This window comes from Herpailurus yagouaroundi, unplaced genomic scaffold (genome assembly GCF_014898765.1).
Source record: "Herpailurus yagouaroundi ecotype Mexico unplaced genomic scaffold, PumYag 217, whole genome shotgun sequence".
Classification (NCBI taxonomy): domain Eukaryota; kingdom Metazoa; phylum Chordata; class Mammalia; order Carnivora; family Felidae; genus Herpailurus; species Herpailurus yagouaroundi.
In genome coordinates, this window is record NW_024412448.1 from 4,444,758 (window position 1) to 4,463,801 (window position 19,044).

Consider the following 19,044-nt stretch of genomic DNA (forward strand, 5'->3'; position numbering starts at 1 on the left):
CGAGGCTGTGCTTCGGAGAGCCCTTGGATCAGTCAGCTCTCCCTGCCCCTCATTCCGTGGCGGCACCCGCATACCCCGCCCCGGGCCTGCCCTTGCACAGCTCGCTCTCAGCCGGCCTCCCGGCAGTTTCCTCTTTGGCTATCAGGGGCTTCGCTTTTGGAGTGTGGGTGAACAAAGAATATTCGAGTACGTGGGATCCTGGATCTCGAGTGGAAACACTTACTTAGACGACCGGGCACTGTCGACCCTGAGGGAAAGGGTCGCCTCCGACACGCCAGGTTCTGTGTCGAAGGTGGACGGCGAGGGGAGGTCCAGGCACCGCACGGCCCAGTTCTGCCCCAGCCTTTGGGCAGCCTGCTTGACTTCCCAGCCTTGTTTCGTTGTTGTCTGTGAAACAGATGACCTAGGGACGCGCTTGAGTGCGTTTATAACGGAAGCTTTGAGCTGTGATCTGGGCCAGGCTTTCAGGCACCTGTGCTGTTGAGCGTGGCATCAGAGGTGGGTCTTGTGTCGTGAGCAACCCCTTGTCTGGCTGCAGAGCTAAGAGGGAGGTGCCCTACATCATGGTGCAGAACTACATGACCCTTCCGGAGGACATCTCCAACGACGTCCCGTTTGGCTGGAGAATCAAAGGGTATCTGGAGGAGCTGTGGGTCCAGGCTCAGTACATCACTGGAGCTGAAGGTGAGCCCCCGAGGATGCCGGGAAATGGGACCATGTGCTGGCTCCCCGTCGTAAGTGGGCCATTCCCATTCGGAACCTTCTAGGCAGTTCGGGCATCAGGACTCGGGAGACGGCCCGAGCTGAGCCCTTCCCAACAGTGTCAGCGACGTAAGCGAAGTTCTGTCCACACCGCGCGGTCAGTGTCCTCGGAGTCATGCGGCTCCTTGCTCTGCCGTCACAGGTCAAGCAGGCCTGGCCATAGGCATATCCCGGGAAAACCAGGAGTCACGCATCCTTGGGAAAAGTCATCTTTCCATCTTTCATGCACAAAGTAGACTTTTCAAAGTTTACTCATAGTATTGCCTTTAAAGAAGCCAGGTCAGGGGCGCCTGGGGTGGCTCAGTCGGTTAAGCGTCCGACTTTGGCTCAGGTCATGAGCTCACGGTCCGTGAGTTCGAGCCCCGCGTCGGGCTCTGGGCTGACGGCTCAGAGCCTGGAGCCTGTTTCCGATTCTGTGTCTCCCTCTCTCTCTGCCCCTCCCCCGTTCATCCTCTGTCTCTCTCTGTCTCAAAAGTAAATAAACGTTAAAAAAAAAAAAAAAAAAAAAAAAAACAATGTGTTAAAGAAGCCAGGTCAAGGGTGCCTGGGTGGCTCAGTCGGTTAGGTGTCCAATTTCAGCTCCAGGTCATGATCTCGCCGTCCATGAGTTCGAGCCCCACGTCGGGCTCTGGGCTGACAGCTCAGAGCCTGGAGCCTGCTTCGAATTCTGTGTCTCCCTCTTTCTCTGCCCCTCCCCTGCTCACGCTCTGCCTCTCTCTCTCTCTCTCTAAAATACGTAAACATGAAAAAAAAAAGTAGGTCCAGATACCTGAAGACGAACTTACTTCTCTAGGTAAGCATTCTGCAGTGTTTTCAGAGTAAGTTGAAGCCGTCTCTGTCCTGAGGAAGGAGTATTTCCTTTTCGAGGCTGTGCCCGTGCTGCCCCTGCTTTCCTGTGATAGCGTGTGGCCTGCGGGCTGGCACTCGTCCCCTGGAGGCAGATCTTCCTGGTGTGAGCAGCGTGTGACCCCCAGCCCCCGAAGAGCAGCCCCCTCATTGGTGACCCACTCAGACCCTGGGATTCCCGAAGCATGACATGATTTGCTGGACATAAAACCTGTTCTGTCCGAGGTCGTCTTATCCCTTTGGGGCCAACTAGGCTGGTGGTGACTGAAGCTGAGTATGTTTTCTGCCTTCGTTTCCGTTATCTCGCGGGAAAGGCGTCCGAAGCGTCTAGAAACGGCCGTTAAATCATGCGGCTTGCTCCCGTTTGCCGAGAGCTGCCTTTCAGCAGAGCCTTATCCTTGCCCGGGGGACACTGGGGTTCTGACCGCAGGCCAGGAGACACGCCTCAGGCTCTCCCTCTGCGCCCTTCTTTGCTCTGCTCTGCAGGACTGTTGAAGAAGTTAGTGGAAATCTTTCAGCAGACCTCTCTGGGCAGGTTTCTCGCTCAGCTCAGCGCAGAACAGCAGGAAGAACTCTTTGTATGCTACATAAAGGACTTCCTCCTCTTGACGATGAGAGTGTCCACGTGGGAAGAACTGAGGGTAAGTGCTCACCCTGCGGCAGGGGAGGGGGCCACTGGTGTCCGTGCGGCTGGGCCGCACTGTCCCTCCACCCTCAGCCCCCTGTCCGGGGCCCCCTGCATCACGGGCTTTCCATTCACGCCAGGAAGACCTCCGGTGTCCCTGTAACACCTTTTTGTTTTTTATTTACTTTACTTTATTATTTTTTTAACACCTTCTTTTCGGGGCGCCTGTGGGGCTCAGTCAGTTAAGCGTCCAACTTCGGCTCAGGTCATGATCTCGCCGTTCATGGGTTCGAGCCCCACGTCAGTCAGGCTCTGTGCTGACAGCTCGGAGCCTGGAGCCTGCTTTGGATCCTGTGTCTCCCTCTCTCTCTGCCCCTCCCCCACTCATGCTCTGTCTCTCTCTCTCTCAAAAATAATAAACTTTAAAAAAAATAAATAACACCTTCTTTTCAAATGTGGAGTCTCTCTTGAAGAAAACTAGGTAAATATTTAACTGGCCACTACAGGTAATAACTAACTGAAATTTCAGTGGAAATTAGGACACTTCTGATTACCTACTGGGTTCACACTTGAGAGTATGTAAAAAAGGAAAGTGACCCATTTAAGGACAACATACTTATCAGCAGCGTGATTAAGGGCTAACAAAATATGCTTAGGAACCCCGGAGGGGCCTGGCGGGCTCTGTCGGGGGAGCACATGACTCTTGATCTCAGGGTCGTGAGTTCAAACCCCATGTTGGGTGTAGAGATTACTTAAAAAAGTAAATAAAATATTCTTAGGAATCAATAAGAAAGTTTCCTAATTTTAAAAACTAGATGAAAGTTATAAACCAAGTATTAACAAAATAATTATGCAGAGATCCACAAAACAGAAAAACTGGCCAGCCTCACTGATAAGTCAACAATACCTGATAGGTTTTTAGGTTTTAGGTTCTTGCCCATGTGGCAAGACTGTTTGTTTGTTTGTTTGTTTGTTTGTTTTTTTGATGTTTGTTTATTTTTGAGAGAGAGAGAGACAGACAGACAGAGCATGAGCAGGGGAGGGGCAGAGAGAGAGGGAGACACAGAATCTGAAGCAGGCTCCAGACTCTGAGCTGTCAGCACAGAGCCCAATGCGGGGCTCGAACTCACGAGCCTCGAGATTATGACCTGAGCCACAGTCGGATGCTTAACTGACTGAGCCACCCAGGCGCCCCAAGACTGGTTTTTAACTGGACCCAGAAGCACCCCCGTTACAGATGGTGTTGTGAACCAGCATATGCTTCTGGAAAAGTCCGAGGGGTTGTATTGAGAGCCTTAGAAAATCTGAAGTGGTGTCTCTGTCCCGGGCGTGTTACCAGATGCGGACATTTTATCCACAAGAATGTTCTTTCCAGCTTTGTTTCTTAAAATGGCAAAAAAAAAAAAAAAAAAAAAAAAAGGAAACAATTTAATTGTCCATAATTAAAGGCCAGACAAGTTAAGTGACAGCTGTTTGATTGGTGACTGGTTGTTTTAATGGACGCACATGTTCACAGTGAGGGTCTCCCAACATAATTAACGACAAGAGAAATGTTCACAATGTGATGTTAAGTGGGGAAAAGAATCAGACATACACCATGGTCATGATCTGGGGACAAAACGGGGACAAGGTATAGATAAGAAAATGCCTAGACAGGGTGACACCAAGACGTACCCAGGGACCGTCACGGTGTGTGTGGTTTTTAAGTTTCCCTTGTGTCATTTTTGAGCGGTCGGGATTTTCCACCGTCAAAACATAGCTTTTGTTTTGCTTTCCAGTTTACGCTAAAAGCTTGCTTCTCGTCCCAGATTTTGCAGGTGGCGCTGTGGTCCTGCATCTGTCAGCTGCAAGCACAGAGGCCACAGGAAAGGTTCTCCTTACCGTGGGTGCACGTGGCTTATCAGCATTTCCGGAGCCGGCTGCAGAACTTTTCCCGAATCGTGACCACCTACCCCCAAGTCCTACAGATGTTACTCTACAACGTCGTGGGAACCGTAAGGAACGACAGACTGGACGGACCCGAGCTGGTATGGCCTCTCCCGGGTTCGTTTGTGTTCACGGTCTGGGCTTGGCCTTCCTGGGGCAGGTGGGGGGCAGGTGGGGGGTGCTTCTGTGGCCGCCCGGGACGGGAAGCCCCAGGAGCCGTGTTCTGCCTGGGAGACCCCTTCCCGGGGCCGTATGCCCGGTTAACACACACACGTTAACCAATGCTTCCTATATCCCGGGGCAAGAGGGGAGTAGGCGACAAGCCTGGAACAGAAGAACACGGGCTCACAACCTGGACCTCTGGGCTTAGGATGTTAGAGCAGCCACAGGGGGCGCTGCTCAGTCAGGGGTTTGTTCTCTGTCCACCCGCCCCCCCACCTTCCACCAGACTCTGGATGCATTTGCAGCGATGGCCTGCACGGAGATGCTGACAAGAGACATCCTGAAGCCCAGCCCCCAGGCTTGGCTGCAGATGGTGAAGAACCTATCCATGCCGCTAGAGCTCCTGTGCTCGGACGGGTACCTGCAGACCTGCGGGGAGATGGCCAGAGATGTCATCAGGGAGGTCAGGTGAGGCCAGGAGCCCGGCCCCCACCAGCCCCTTCCCCACGGGCTCATGGGGTCCTCTTGCCACAGAAGAGGGTCCTCTCTTAATGTCCGCTGAGTCTCCTTCACCGCCAGGTATCATGCGGACGCTGGAGACGAAACGGACAAAAGGGCATTCAGGGAGCCCCGCTGGGGGCGGGGGGCATGGAAAGGGGAGCAGCAGAGCCTACGGTCCCCGCAGTCCCCGCAGGAGAAGTGCTGGCAGAGGGGAGCAGCAGGAAGGGGCCCTGGGTGGGCAGCAGGGCCGCGGGGAGGAGACAAGCAGTCAGGGTAGGCGTCCCGCGGGGGCACATCCCGTGCCGGCCTTCCAGGGTGAGGCGGGACTCCTGACCCTGAGTCTGCGGGAGGGCATGGGGGACATGAAGGTGACTGGGGGCAGGAGCACGCCTCAAAGGGCTCCTCCTGGAACCTTCCGTCCGCCTTCACCTCATCCCTGTCTCGGATCCCTCCCTGCACCTTTAACCTGGGGTCTCAGGCGCTACTGTCCCAGCCCAGTGACCAACCACCTGCTCTTACAGAACCCAGTGGAACCGCATTTTCCCCGTGGCCCTGTTCGTGGAGCACGTGCTCCTGGGGATCGAGAGCCAGATCCCCGAGCTGTGCGAGCTGGTGACCGAGTATGTCTTCCTACTGAACAAGGTGAGCTCGGGCTCGGCAGGCGCACTTTCCGGGGACGCGGGAGCTCCCGGCCTAACCTGCCCGTCACCCGCGGGGTGAGCGTCCTTCCTGCTCTCTGCCCATCTTACCTGGGAGCGCAGCGGGGCGCGCTTCCTCCGCGGCGGCCGTCAAGCCTGTGTGTTTGCTATCTCCGTGGCCACGCGCTTAGCGGAAGGTGATCTCTGCCTCCGTTACCCCGGGAGCTTTGCGCGAACGCACCTAATGGTGTCAGCTGTCCGGGCTTTGTGGTGGAAACGAAACGCGAGCTGACGTGCCTCTCGTAGGACAGTGGGAGCCTCGGCAGTCGGGGCCGCGGGCCGCTCCCCGGGTCGGGTGTCCCTGCTCCTGCGTGCTGTCCCTCTGTCGTCCTCACCATACAACCTCCACCGTGTGCTCTGAGAAGGCTGTTCCTGCTGTCGCCACGGGCCGTTTTAAGAGCACGGCCCAGAATGTGTCCACCCGCTTGAGGTCACAGCTCGCCGTCCTGAGCGTAGTCACAGCCCCACCTGGCCGCCAAGGAGGCAGAGAAGCCCCTAGTCCGGACTCCCACAGCCCGGTAGAACCTGGAGGCCGTTTTCAGGGAGGGAAGAGTGGAGAAAGAACTCTAGAAAACGCTGGCCTCTGCCACCCTGACGGCGGGACAGGCACGCATGACTCCCTTCTTCCCGCACAGAGGCCAGTCCCGCGGGGCCCCTAATGGCCAGGTGACCGGCTGGCTAAGAGATGAGTCATCCGGCCCCTGCACACCAGTGTGCACGCACTCAGGCATCGTCAGGCCCGGCCTGTGGGGTGATGTTCCCCAGAAACGTAGTGGGCTTCTGGCTGGCTTTCCAGTGAGATCCACGCGTGAGTGACCCCGGCTAGAGGTCTTCGCTCATTCATTTTCACACCTGAAGGCTCTTGGGTCTATGGCCTCAGGCGATGCTCGTCCCCTCCAAGGACAGCCTTGAGCCCACTCGCGTTGCCTGGAAGGCTGGCTCCTGTGGTCTGCCCGGAAGAAAGTCTTAACCGGAAAGGCAAGGGGCCTCCACCCTTGTCTTCTAGTGAGGCCGCCCTGGAGTTGGCCTGTGCCGAGAGTCAGCGGAGCCTCCCACAGGACTCTGGTAAAAGCCGCAGGACGGTGGATATTCTGAGTTTTCTCAGTTCTGATAGAAAGGACGGGTGGGTGGGTGGATAGGTGTAGGTACATAGGTAGCTAGGTATAGATAGATACGTACTAGATGAATAATAGATAGATGATAGGTAGATCGATACTGCGTAGATAATAGATGATTGATAGATAGATAATAGATACGGGGAGGGAGGGAGTTCTCTTGCTCTGTGATCCGCCTTCCACGGTGTCACGGATGACAGTCTCACCGGATGTTTTGCTGACTTTCCAGTCTGTAACACTCTATCCTAACCATCCACCGTCCAACCACTAGACCGCTGCCATTTTTTTTTTTTACTGTGGGAAGATACACATCACATAAAATTTGCCACTGTAACCATCTGTAGGCCTACAGTCAAGTGGCGCTGATTGAGTCACACTGTTGCACAACCATTCCCCACTCTCTGTCTCCAGAACTCTTCTGTCTCGCAAGACTGAAACTCTGCCCCCATTGAGCACCAACTCCCGGTTCCCACACCCCCCCCCCCCGCCCCGGGCCCTGGCGCCCACCATCCTCCTTTCTGTCTATGGTTCTGAGAACTCTAGGGACCTCACAGAAGGCGAACCCTACGGCATCTGTCCTTTGGGGACGGGCCGATGTCACTCTGCATGTCCTCAGGGCCCACCGTGTTGTAGCAGGTGTTGGGACCGTCCTTTATAAGCTGATAATATCCCATTGCATGGATGGACATAGTTTGTTAATCCAGTCATCCCCCGATGGACCCTTGGGCTGCCCCCACCTTCTGAAAATAGGTAGGAACACTGCCGTGAACACGGGTCTGCAAGTGTCTGAGTCGTGCTTTCAGCTCTTCCGGAGACGAACCTAGAGTGGAGCTGCTGGGTCATATGGAGACTTTGTGGGTAACTTTTTGAGGAGCCGCCGAACTGTTTTCCACAGCGGCCTCACCATGCCTCTCCTGCCAGCAACCCACCGAGGCTCCGATTTCTCCATATCCCTGCTGACACTTGTTACGTTTTGTTTTGTTATCATAGCCGTCCTGATGGGTGTATCCCTTTGTGGGTTTGCTCTGCTGTTTCCCTAATGACTGATGACGGCCAGCATCTTCATAGGTGCTTACGGCCCAATTGTACGTCTTCTTGGGAGAAATGTCTCTCCAAGTCCTTTGCTCCCTTTCGAATTAGCCTGTTGATTAACAAATCAAATTTAGCAGGGTGTTAAAAACCTATCCCATTTCTTTTTTTTTTTTTTTTTACTATTTTTTTTAATGTTTATTTATTTTTGAGACAGAGACAGAGTGTGAACAGGTGAGGGGCAGAGAGAGAGGGAGACACAGAATCCGAAACAGGCTCTAGGCTCTGAGCTGTCAGCACAGAGCCCGACACGGGGCTCGAACCCATGAACCGTGAGATCACGACCTGAGCCAAGGTCGGACATTTAACCGACTGAGCCACCCAGGCGCCGCAAAAACCTATCCCATTTCAAAGTAAGATTAATCCTGGGAATTCAAAGGTAGCTCAGAATCATAAAATCTATAAATGGTATCAGGTACATATCGAATTAGAAGGTAAACTCTAAATGATCATTTCAGAAGGGACAGGAAAAGCATTTGGTAAAATTTATGAAGTGGAAAAAAGATACTCGTGGCAAACTGAGAATACAAGGAGTTCCTTGTTATGCTGTTAACGCCCAAGGGTATACGTAACATAAAGATATCTATTGCAAGCCTCGTGCCTAAGCCCAAAATTCCAGAAGCACACCCACCAGACCACCAGACTCTTAGCTTGTATCGTTGAAGATGCACATTTCCTAAAAACTAGCATCTCCACTTCTGAATACAAACCCTAGACACTTCCCACTGGTACTCAGACACGTGGAAGGATGTTGGGTACAACACGGTGGGGACATTCCAGATGCCCAAGTAACCAGAAAACAAGGAGCTGGCGTGTCTGCCGGGGGGTGCCGTACAGCAGGTAACATGAACGATCAGGACTTAAAAACACTGAAAACAATAACGTGGTCCTTATGCAGGCGTGCAAATGTCCTGCACGTGGGAATTTCGGGGGGCCTCTGTGCGAGGGGAAGGAGAGCAACGCTATCAGAAGGGCACCCAGGGACTTACAGCTCTATCTGCTGCGTTTGGTTTCTTGAAAAAATCACCTAAAGCAAATATTCCAAAAATGCTAAGAGTTCTTAAAGCGTGGGGGTGGATCCTCGTGTGGTCATCACATCATCATTTCAAGTTTGGAATCTCTCGTCATGGGAGAAGCGTAAGCCTTAGAAGGACCAGAGAGGAAGGGGGGGGGAATCACAAGTTGCACATCTTGTCCTCCCCCCCGCCCCCAAAGCAGCATGATAACAAAGGACATTCAAAGCTAGAGAAACCGCTAGAAACAGAAAGGCCTTACCCTGCAGGCAAACACCACAGCCCCAGCCCCCAACTCCAGCCCAGTGGCCGGAGGTGCCCGACGTGCACACCGTGTCGCCCCGGGAGTGTCGTGTTGGCTGGCTGAGCTCTGCCCCTCTTCACTGCTCATTAGCATCCTTGTCACCGCCCCCCGTCCCTCAGTGTCTGCAGGAGAACTCTGACATCAAGACGTACCGGCCCTTCGTTGCCGTGATGGTCACTCTTCGTAAGTGTAAGGACCAGGTCTGCAAGACCCTCGCCAGGTGAGACCTTTGGTTCGAGATCCCTGCGGGAGACAGCCCTGCACGTGTGGCCCCTGTAGCTTCAGAACCGGTCACCCTTCTTGGATCCTAGGGTTGAGATTCAGCCGTGCCCCGTCTGCCTGGGAGACGCACAGGACCCGGTGTGCCTGCCCTGTGACCACGTATTCTGCTTGGCCTGCGTCAAGGTCTGGGTCATCATAGGCCAGATGAGATGTCCTTTGTGTTTAACAGACTTGCCAGAAAGCTTCTCTCCAGCGGTGTCCCAAGAGCACAGGTAAATCGCCCTTTCTTTTTCTTGAGCTTCCTCTTTTTCTTTCTTGTTTGGCAAGTACAGTATTCAGAAATATAAACCGTATTAACCTTAGAAAACCTGACTTCAGAGGTGCCTGGGTGGCTCAGTCGGTTAAGCGTCCGACTTCGGCTCAGGTCGTGATCTCCCGGTTCGTGGGTTCGAGCCCCGTGTCGGGCTCTGGGCTGACAGCTCGGAGCCTGGAGCCTGCTTCGGATTCTGTGTCTCCCCGTCTCTCTGCCCCTCCCTGCTCTCACCCTCCCTCCCTCTCTGTCTCTCTTTCTCTCAGAAATAAACATTTTTTTAAAAATAACTTAAAAAAAAAATAAAAGAAAAGCTGACTTCAGAGAACCATCCTAAGAGAGACGGCCACTTGTGTAGCTTCATAAGCACCTAGTGTCCCAAGATGATTCTCTCCCCGAGACACACGCGAGCATAGATTTGGGAGATGACCCGACTAGCGGAAATAAATCAGAAAGTCATAAATTAGATAAAGCCGTCACGAAACACCTGAGGAGCTTAGGTGGGAGAAGTTTGCCTTCCCCCGACCTGAGGCGCCAGCTGTGCCTGGCCACATGTCCTGCGGGGCAGTGGTTGGCATCGGCAAACGCTCGGCGGGCTCAGAGCCCTCAGCTCTGCCACCGGTGACTCAGCAGCCTTCCCTTCCCGCCCCCTTCCGATAACCGCCCGAAGGTGGGGCACACGGCCAGTCCAGCGGGCGGGGTCTTTGCAGACTTCAGCAGAAAAGGGTGTCACTGGCTGGTGCAAATGATCAAGGGGCCCCTAGAGAGGAGTTTGCACCCCGTCCGGCCGTTTGCACCCAGCTCTAAGTTTGCACCCAGCTCTAAGCGCCCGTAGCAAGGAGATACTTGTATCTCTTTACTGAAGAACACGAGGTGTCCAGCCTGGGCAGGGATCTGGGGCACGCTCTCCAAGCACTGACTGCGCCTCCCCACCGTGTTCCCCCAGGAATGCCATCAGGAAGCACGCCTGTATCCGGCAGATGTGTAACAGTTTCTTCATAGATCTGGTCTCCACCATATGCTTCAAGGATAATTCCCCACCAGAGAAGGAGGTGATCGATGTTCTGCTAAATTTACTCTTCGCGCAAAAGGAGCTCTTAAGAGGTACCTTCCAAAGTAAGTTGCTTTCTGCCCGTAGACCGAAATAAATCCTGGCTTCCTCCTCTGACTTTTTTGTGTCTGATGTGAATAATGAGCTACCCCCTCTCTCTCTGGTTGAAGGGCACCGTGAACACACAAAATCTCTCTCCCCCTTCGATGACGTTGTGGATAAGACCCCTGTCATCCGTTCGGTGGTGCTGAAGCTGCTTTTGAAGTACAGGTAAGCACAGCCAGCCTGGAGTGAGCTTCTAGAAGCTGCTTTGGGGGAGCTTTTTCAGTGGGGCACCCCCTGGTTGTGTGTGTGACGTCTTCGGCTGTAGGCAAATGAGTTCAGCGTAGCTACGAGGCACCTTGTTGGGGGGAAGAAGACGTGTTTTGGGCAGGGGAGCGTGTTTCACGTGCGAGAACGCATGAGCCCTGCGGTTCTGAGCCTCCTCGCACAGCTATCTCGTTTGGGGATTTGGGGGGACGGACGGTAACTTAGAGCGGCCCCCCGCCCTCGTCGTCCTAGGCGTCACCTACATTTTGTATCAGCAGTTACATCTGTCTGCTTCTGTGAAGGGACAGAGACGCCCGCACAGTGCCAAAGGGCAGCGGTCGTGTCAAATTATGGTATTTCAGAAAATGCCGAGAAGGCTGACCTGTGTCCCAAGGCTTCTTTCAGAGGACACTTAGTGCCCCCGGCCTGTGCCCTGGCTTGACAGAGCATACTTCGAGGAGACGGCAAAATCAAGATGCTACAAGAAAAGTTCCAACAGACGGGGTGCCCGGGTGGCTCAGTCGGCAAAGCGTCCAACGTCAGCTCAGGCCGTGATCTCACGGTTCGTGGGTTCGAGGCTCACGTCGGGCCCTGTGCTGACAGCTCAGAGCCTGGAGCCCGCTTGACCCACCGAGCCGCCCGGACTCCCCTAAACGTTATTAATTTTTAACCCGTGTGGGGTGATAAGTATTTTCAGTTTTTTTCAGTTTTAATTTGGACCGTCCTCAACATCGATAGATGGGACCCACATCAACAAAGCCCTTGGGGTTCTGTGTAATTGTTAAGACCGTTAAAGAGTTCTGAAGCCAAGAAGGCCGAGAACAGCTGGTCTAAAGTGCAGAATTGTATTCCTCCAATATTGTGCTAAAATATTTTCAGTACAGCCATGTTATAAAGTGTATGTACACACGTCTGTATTTATACAGGAGGAGGGAGATGGATAGGTAGGTAGGTAGACAGATACTTTCTCTCTCTCCCTCTCTCTTTTTTTTTTTTTTTGGCAACACGAGACCTGAGATCACCAGGTACCATATGTCTCTTTCCGCAGCTTCCAAGAAGTGAAAGATTACATCCAGGCTTACTTGTCCCTTTTGGAGAAGAAAGCGTTCTTGACTGAAGATAAAACTGAGCTGTACATCCTCTTTAGCACCTGCCTGGAGGTAAGCGAGCTGTCAGTACCCTGAGCTCCTTCTGCAAACTAGCTGGACCACGCGGTCTGTTCAGTGGAAAAGTGTCTCTGAAAATTTACAGAATATCATTTTAGTGGGTGAAATTACCAGATGCTCGCTCCACACACAGAAACACTGCTTCTGCCCCCAGCAGTCGTGTGTTCTGATGTGTCCGAGCCTGGGCGAGAGGAAAACACGACTCCTCCCAGGTTAACCGTGCTCAACTCTGCAGGTAGAGAGGCTGTGGCTGTGATTGCTTGTCGTATTTCTTCTCTCCGTACTTTTGCTACTTGCGATGCACATGAGAAAATCAGATTATACGACGTTTTTTCTTCCTCAAAGGTTTTCTCTTCCCCTCCATCTTGCCCCTAAAATAAAAAGGGTTGTTTGTTTTCCATGATTCAAAACAGTTACCTTCAACTTTACGATATTTTTTTTCATGTTTATTTATTTATTTTGAGCAAGAGAGAGACAGAGAGAAAGTGTGTGTGTGTGTGTGTGTGTGTGTGTGTGTGTGTCTGTGTGTGTACGTGTGTACGAGTTGGGGAGGGGCAGAGAGAGAATCCCAAGCAGGCTCCACGCTGCCAGCACAGAGCCCGACTCAGGGCTCAAACTCACAAACCGTGAGATCGTGATCTGAGCCGATATCAAGAGTCAGATGCTCAACTGACCAAGCCACCCAGGCTCCCCCAAACTTACAATATTTCTGTCTTGTTCTCCGTGGTCCCATTGTGGGAATTTTGGAAGGTTGGGGATGTGCATAGTAAAAAGAACAACATCCTGGGACACCTGAGTGGCTCAGTCGGTTAAGCGTCCGACTTCGGCTCGGGTCATGATCTCGCGGTTTGTGAGTTCGAGTCCCGCGTCGGGCTCTGTGCGGACAGCTCGGAGCCTGGCACCTGCTTCAGTTTCTGTGTCTCCCTCTCTCTCTGCCCCTCCCCCGCTCGCACTCTGTCTCTCTCTCTCTCTCTCTCTCTCTCTCTCTCTCTCTCAAAAATAAACATAAAAAGAAAGAACATCCTTTTTTTTTTCTGGTTCTCTGTTCCCTAGGATTCCATGTACGAGAAGGTTAGCGCCCTCTCTACCAGCGAGAGCCAGAAATGCCTGAGAGAGGACGGGGTGTTCCTGGAGACCTACTTGGCACGGCGCGGCCCCGAGCCTGCCAGCGAGGCCTCGGTAGACCACCTACAGGAGATGGCCAGGATCCGCCTCTGTCTCAACAGGGCCTGTGACTTCCTCTCCGGGCTCCGGGAGGGCTCAGGCAGGTCTTCGTCCGCACCCCTCTCCTCCCCAGGCCTAGAGACCTCGTTCTGTGGAAATTCGGGAAGCAGAGCGATCCCGGTCTGTCCTGTGTCCCCTTCCTTCTGGGTCGGTCATCACACTGTGAGCTCCGGACGCCAGGGCCCGTGCCGTTCGCGCCTGGCTCCGGGTCCCGGACGAGTGAGCAGTGAGGGCACCGGGCCGCCGGGCCCTCACGCCTGTCTCGTTGTGCCCTGCAGAGGCGGCCGAGGACAAGCAGCGCTACCTTCAGCAGGTGGAACGCTTCTGCAGGCAGGTCAAGAACGACTGGTACCGGGTGTACCTGGTGCGGAAACTCGCCAGCGAGCGGGGGATCGAGTTCGTGCAGCGCCTCTCCGGGCCGGGCCACCCGGCGCGGTGGGTGTTTCCCCAGGCGGTCTTAGCGCAGCAGGTGGGTGGCTCGGCCTCCCGTCCTGGCCTCGTCCCCCCACCCCCGCCGGTCCAGCCTGGTCCCCGGTGCCTCCCTGCAGCCAACCTGCCCAGGCTCGTGGTGGCGTTTAGGCGGCCTGCCCTGGGGGACAGGTGGGCGCGTACGCTTCTGGTTTGTCACCTCCCTGCACAAAAAGCTTATTTGGGCCTCGCCTTTGATCCGGCGTGACGTGGGCAACGCAAAAGAACGAACGTGTGGCTTTTGCTCTTGCAAATGAACAGTGATCAGCTAGCAGAAGAAGTCCTTTCTCTCCCGCGCGGGCAGGGACGGGAGGCAGGAGAAAGAGGGTAAAAAAGCTGTAGCAGTTTTGGCTCCGGGGCCCGTTCCCGGGGTGACAGAGGTGGCACTCGGCCCGCTGGCTTTCCGTGTTACCTCCGCTGGGAGCCTGGCACGGGCATCCTTACGGCACTGTTGTCTGTGCTCCCAGCGGGGACAGAACACAGCGACACGGTCAGAGCTGCCTCTTCCTCCCCAGTCCTGCACCCACTCCCCCCTCCACTGCGCGAGGAGGCGGCCTGTCCCAGCACAGCAGGGGACCGTCCTGCCTGGGGCCGGACCTCTAACCATCGCCTGGGTCCTCTACCTGTCAGGGCGGTTCTTTGCTGACCGTGTCCCCCCACGTCCCCACCGTGATGAACCCGTGTCCCTGGCCTTGCAGGAGGATCACTCAAGCCAGATGGACCGGTACCTGGTGCACGGTGACAAATACAAGTCCCTTCGTGACGCGGTGGGCAAAGCCGTCCTCGAGTGCAAGCCCCTGGCTATTGCGGCTGCTGTGAAGGTAGGACGGCCCCTCCCCCCCGCTTCCCTCGGTACCAAACGGCGCCCCAGAGCCAAGTCATGTGTCCACGGCCCCCGCACGCCCGGCCGAAACAGGAGGATGTTAGTAACCGAGTTAGGGGACAGATTTGCTTGACCTCGCTGACCCGCCCGGTCGGGGCCATCAGCAGCCCCTATGTGACGGCGCGCATGTTACTTCCTGTGAGACCCTGCTTGAACATCACTTCCTCTGAGGTCACCCTGATGGGAGGTGCGCGGGCAGAACTGGGGACGACGCTCCTACCTGTGAACGGTCGTGACTCCCATCGGTGCTGACGTGGGCGCTCATTTCCTTAACGAGGCAGGGAGTTCCTAGAGTCACCTTCGAGCGGTTCTGGTCTTGCTTCCTCTTGGAGGCCCCTTGTACCCTGGGACTGTGCCGGGAAGCGAGGAAGTAAACACACAGCCTCGCTCTGCTCGGTGGTGGGGGTTTCCAGGAATGGTGGGGTGCTCAACAGGAGAACAGCGGTACTCTCTCTTACGTGGGTGCCAAGCAGTCTGATAAACTCACTGAGCTGCATGGCAGAATGTCTATGAGCCGGGCGGCCTCAGAGTCCTTGGCCAGGGGCCGCCCTCGAGGTGCGGGGGACGGCGGGCGTCCAGGTCTTGGGAAAGGCGGGGGTCCCGCCTCCCCCCCGGTTTAAGGCCAGAGTCAGCAGGACTCTGGCCCTCAGTGGGATGTGTGTAACCGAGCCTCACCGGCGTCCTCGCCTCTTCAGGTCTCCAGGAACCCCGGCCCTCAGCAGGCGGCCCACTTACTGTTAGCGCTTTTCAGAGAGGTCGCCACTTTGTACAGACTCCCTGATGCAAACCTCCATCCTAAGCCAGAGGTGAGTGTCCACACTCGGGACGGTGCTCACAGTCTCAAAGCCCAGAGGGACTTTCTTGAATAGAAGTAAAAACCACAAGGGTGCCCGGGTGGCTCGGTTTGTTGAGCGTCCGACTTCGGCTCACGTCCCGATCTCACAGCTCGTGAGTTCGAGCCCCGCGTCGGGCTCTGTGCCGCCAGCTCGGAGCCTGGAGCTGCTTCGGATTCTGTGCCTCCCTCTCTCTCTCTCTCTGCCCCTCCCCTGCTCACGCTCTGTCTCTGTCTCTCAAAAATAAATAAATACTTGAAGAAAAAAAAAAAAAAGGAAGAAAAGTCAAAAATATAAGATAGTGTTTACAAAGCAGAACATCAGAGTTAGCCCTGGGATGTGTGGTGCTGTGTCTGAAGATGAAAATTCTCTCATCTGGATAATCTCCCCTCAAACGGTGACAATCAACCGTAGTTTCCTTCCTACTCGATACGAGTCTGGATCGAAGTATGTGGCTAGCTTAAGGAGCCAATGTTAGCCTTCACGTCATCGTCTTTGATATATTTTTCAACATGTTTTCTCGCCAGCAACGTGAGGCTCTCAACAGCTTCATCGAGGAGAGCGAGGTCCTTTCTCATCGGGATGTCAAACTTTTCGCAACCTCCCTCGTGGCCGACACTCTGCCCTTGCTGAGCACGGGTGTCCGGGACAGCAGCCTCGAAGGCACGGTGGCAGAATTGGCCGTCCACGTGGCCATCCTCCTCCTGTGTGGACACAGCGAAGTCTTGGAACCCCTGAAGAATCTGGCCTTCTCCCCGGCCACTATGGCGGTAAGCCCGGGGACTGGTTGTCACCACAGAGACCGAGGCTGTCCCTGGGCACCCGTAGAACCCGTGGTCGTCCTGCGGTCTCCTCTCTGCCTCTGTCTCACTTGACGCCTGAGCCCCCAGCGATGGCGAAGACCTTGCCCTGTGTCATCGCACAGGGAGCCCTGTCCTGTTTGCCCCGGTGGAGAGCGTTGAAGCAGGCTGCAGAGTCCGCTTCCCAGCCTCAGGCGGTGGCAGCCGGCCGCACGCCCACGTTCCTGAAGCTTCTCTGCTGTCTTGGCTTTTCAGAGGGCTTTTCTTCCAACGATGCCGGAAGACTTGCTGGCTCAGGCTCAGAACTGGAAGGGTCTGGAAGGCCTGCATTGGTACAGTAAGTGTCAGTCCCCGAGATGTGACCCGGGGCCCACGCGCTTTGTGCCCGAAGGTCCCAGACACCTGGCCGGTTCCGCCATCGGTGCTTTCGCAGAGTGCGGCGCCTGCTGGCCGCGGACGGGGCGCGTCAGCCCCTTCCTGAGCCCCCGGGGGAGGGCGCGCTGGGCACACTCTTCTCTCCCTGGGACGTGAGCCACACCAGAGGCCCGGGCAAGGGTCAGCTCACGCCACGGCCCGGGTTCCGACCCAAAGAGAGTTCTTTTCTAAATACAGAAGCGGGAGCCCAAACGATGGCACCTGTACTTCGTGTAAACTTTTCTGTTGCCTGAGTAAATCACCCTTTTAATTAATTAATTAATTTATTAATTTATTTATTTATTTATTTATTTATTTATTTATGTTTGAGAGAGAGAGTGAGCTGGGGAGGAGCAGAGAGAGAGAGGGAGAGAGAGAATCTTTTTTTTTTTTATTTTTTTTTAATATTTATTTATTATTGAGAGACACAGAGACACAGAGTGTGAGTAGGGGAAGGGTAGAGAGAGGGGGAGACACAGAATCTGAAGCAGGCTCCAGGCTCTGAGCTGTCAGCGCAGAGCCCGACACGGGGCTCGAACCCACAAACCGCGAGATCATGACCTGAGCCAACACCAAGAGTACGTCAAGAGTCAGACGCTTAACTGACTGAGCCACCCAGGCGCCCTGAGAGAGAGAGAGAGAGAGAGAGAGAGAGAGAGAGAGAGAATCTTAAGCAGGCCCCATGCTTAGCACGGAGCCCAGCGTGGGGATCAATCCCACAACCCTGGGATCCTGACCTGAGCTAAAATCAACAGTCGGACACTCAACCCCTACCGAGCCACCCAGCCACCCCTACTTATTATTCTAAACAGACACAGCCAGGACTTGCCCAGCCCCCACCCTTTTTTTTTAAGTTTACTTATTTATTTTTTAGTAATCTCCCAACATGGGGCTCGAACCCACGATCCTGAGATCAAGAGTCCCACACTCTTCCAACTGAACCAGCCAGGCATCCCCTGAGCAAAGAATCCTTTTAAACTGGGTTTAAAAAGTTGTTACGAAACACACTCCTCAGAAACAAAAAAGTTGAAAGAGAAAGGAAGGGTGGCTCCCAGGGTAGCCCGTGGCACGAGCCCGTGAAGGGAGCTTCTCTGCGTGTCCGATCAGGCCCACGCGTGTTTTCACTGACGTGCTCTGCGTCCTGCTGTGGCTGTGCCGGAGAGGAGGGCGTTGGCCTTCTCTCTTAACCTCGGGTCATGGGGTGGAAACTCAGCAGCCAACGTGTGTCCTGTTCTTTCAACAGCGTGTCCCAACGGCCACCCCTGCTCTGTGGGAGAGGTGAGTCGTGGTGTCCAGGGAGCGGGGCGGGGCCCAAAACGTCTGTTCCTGCAGATCTGAGGCTGGAGCGGCGGGCGTGGAGGAAAAGGCTGATGAGGGTCTTGACCTCTAGGAGAGCGCAGACCCTTTTGAAGGCTGTTGAAGGCGACCAAAGGGCGCCGCGGGTCTCCACGCGTAACCCTCTACTGGGGGGCTGTGCTGGGCCCTGTGGGATGTGCTCGGGTGCGGAGCAGTGTTGCTGGCTTCCAGTCACCAAACGCCAGTAGTACCCGTGTCCCCAGCGTGACAACCAAAAATGTCCCCAGACGTTGCCAAAGTCCCCGTGGGAGGCAAGACTGCTGCTGGCCGTCCTTCCCGGCCACTGCCACACGGGATGTGTGACACATGTCCTTCTGTAACGGCAAGGTGTTGGCTGGTCCGTAGTCTGGATTACTAGCCCAGGGAGGAGATGCGGTGTAGACACCGAGGGACAGGAAGAAGACCCCCGGGATTATAACCCCCGGGGGAGAGGGCTGCTTGCGCCCAGTCTCTGCATCCCGCGACACCCGGCCGGGGCTCTGCTCGCTCAGCAGCAGGCTGTTGAGTTGAACAAAGTAAGCGAGAGACCTAGAGGAGAAAACCCGTCCTTCCCGGGACCGCTCTCGGCTCCGACGTTCTGCGCTCTGGGGCTTGGGGCCGGTCCGGCTGCGATTCGCAGTATCCAGGAACTCACAGTCTGATTTGGAAAAAAATGAGGTTGTGGAAGGAGCGAACCATATGTTTTTGTTTTTGTTTTTTAAATAAAAAAAGTCCCAACAGAGTTGGGAACTGGGTTTGGAGGCCGAGGCGGTGTTCCCGGCGCGAGATGACAGGGCCCAGGCGTGGGCAGTCGGGGCAGCAGGGAGGAGCCGTGAGCGCGTATCAGCCTGTCCTGCTCAAAGCCCCCGTGTCCTGGCGCACACCATGTCTGCACGGAGCACGCGCCCCGGGCCCCACGGCGCCGGCAGCCCCCCCGCACGTGCCTGCCGTCCATCGCGGTCCTCGGCCTCCCGCGTGGGCGTGTGTG

At 55.1% G+C, this 19,044-nt stretch overlaps 1 protein-coding gene across 5 annotated transcripts in view; it reads left to right on the forward strand.

Annotated features, from left to right (window-relative positions):
* Window positions 1–19,044, forward strand: part of RNF213 (ring finger protein 213) — a 117,994-nt gene that overhangs the window by 69,918 nt on the left and 29,032 nt on the right. For all 5 annotated transcript variants that reach the window (XM_040456612.1, XM_040456608.1, XM_040456609.1 and 2 more), the window contains 17 exons: window positions 539–684; window positions 2,095–2,249; window positions 4,042–4,260; window positions 4,608–4,789; window positions 5,344–5,464; window positions 9,161–9,261; window positions 9,353–9,535; window positions 10,520–10,689; window positions 10,795–10,894; window positions 11,982–12,093; window positions 13,153–13,363; window positions 13,602–13,792; window positions 14,490–14,612; window positions 15,370–15,480; window positions 16,035–16,277; window positions 16,563–16,644; window positions 17,965–17,999. In XM_040456612.1, coding sequence (XP_040312546.1) covers window positions 539–684; window positions 2,095–2,249; window positions 4,042–4,260; window positions 4,608–4,789; window positions 5,344–5,464; window positions 9,161–9,261; window positions 9,353–9,535; window positions 10,520–10,689; window positions 10,795–10,894; window positions 11,982–12,093; window positions 13,153–13,363; window positions 13,602–13,792; window positions 14,490–14,612; window positions 15,370–15,480; window positions 16,035–16,277; window positions 16,563–16,644; window positions 17,965–17,999 — 2,485 coding nt within the window. The remainder of the gene's footprint in view (window positions 1–538; window positions 685–2,094; window positions 2,250–4,041; window positions 4,261–4,607; window positions 4,790–5,343; window positions 5,465–9,160; window positions 9,262–9,352; window positions 9,536–10,519; window positions 10,690–10,794; window positions 10,895–11,981; window positions 12,094–13,152; window positions 13,364–13,601; window positions 13,793–14,489; window positions 14,613–15,369; window positions 15,481–16,034; window positions 16,278–16,562; window positions 16,645–17,964; window positions 18,000–19,044) is intronic.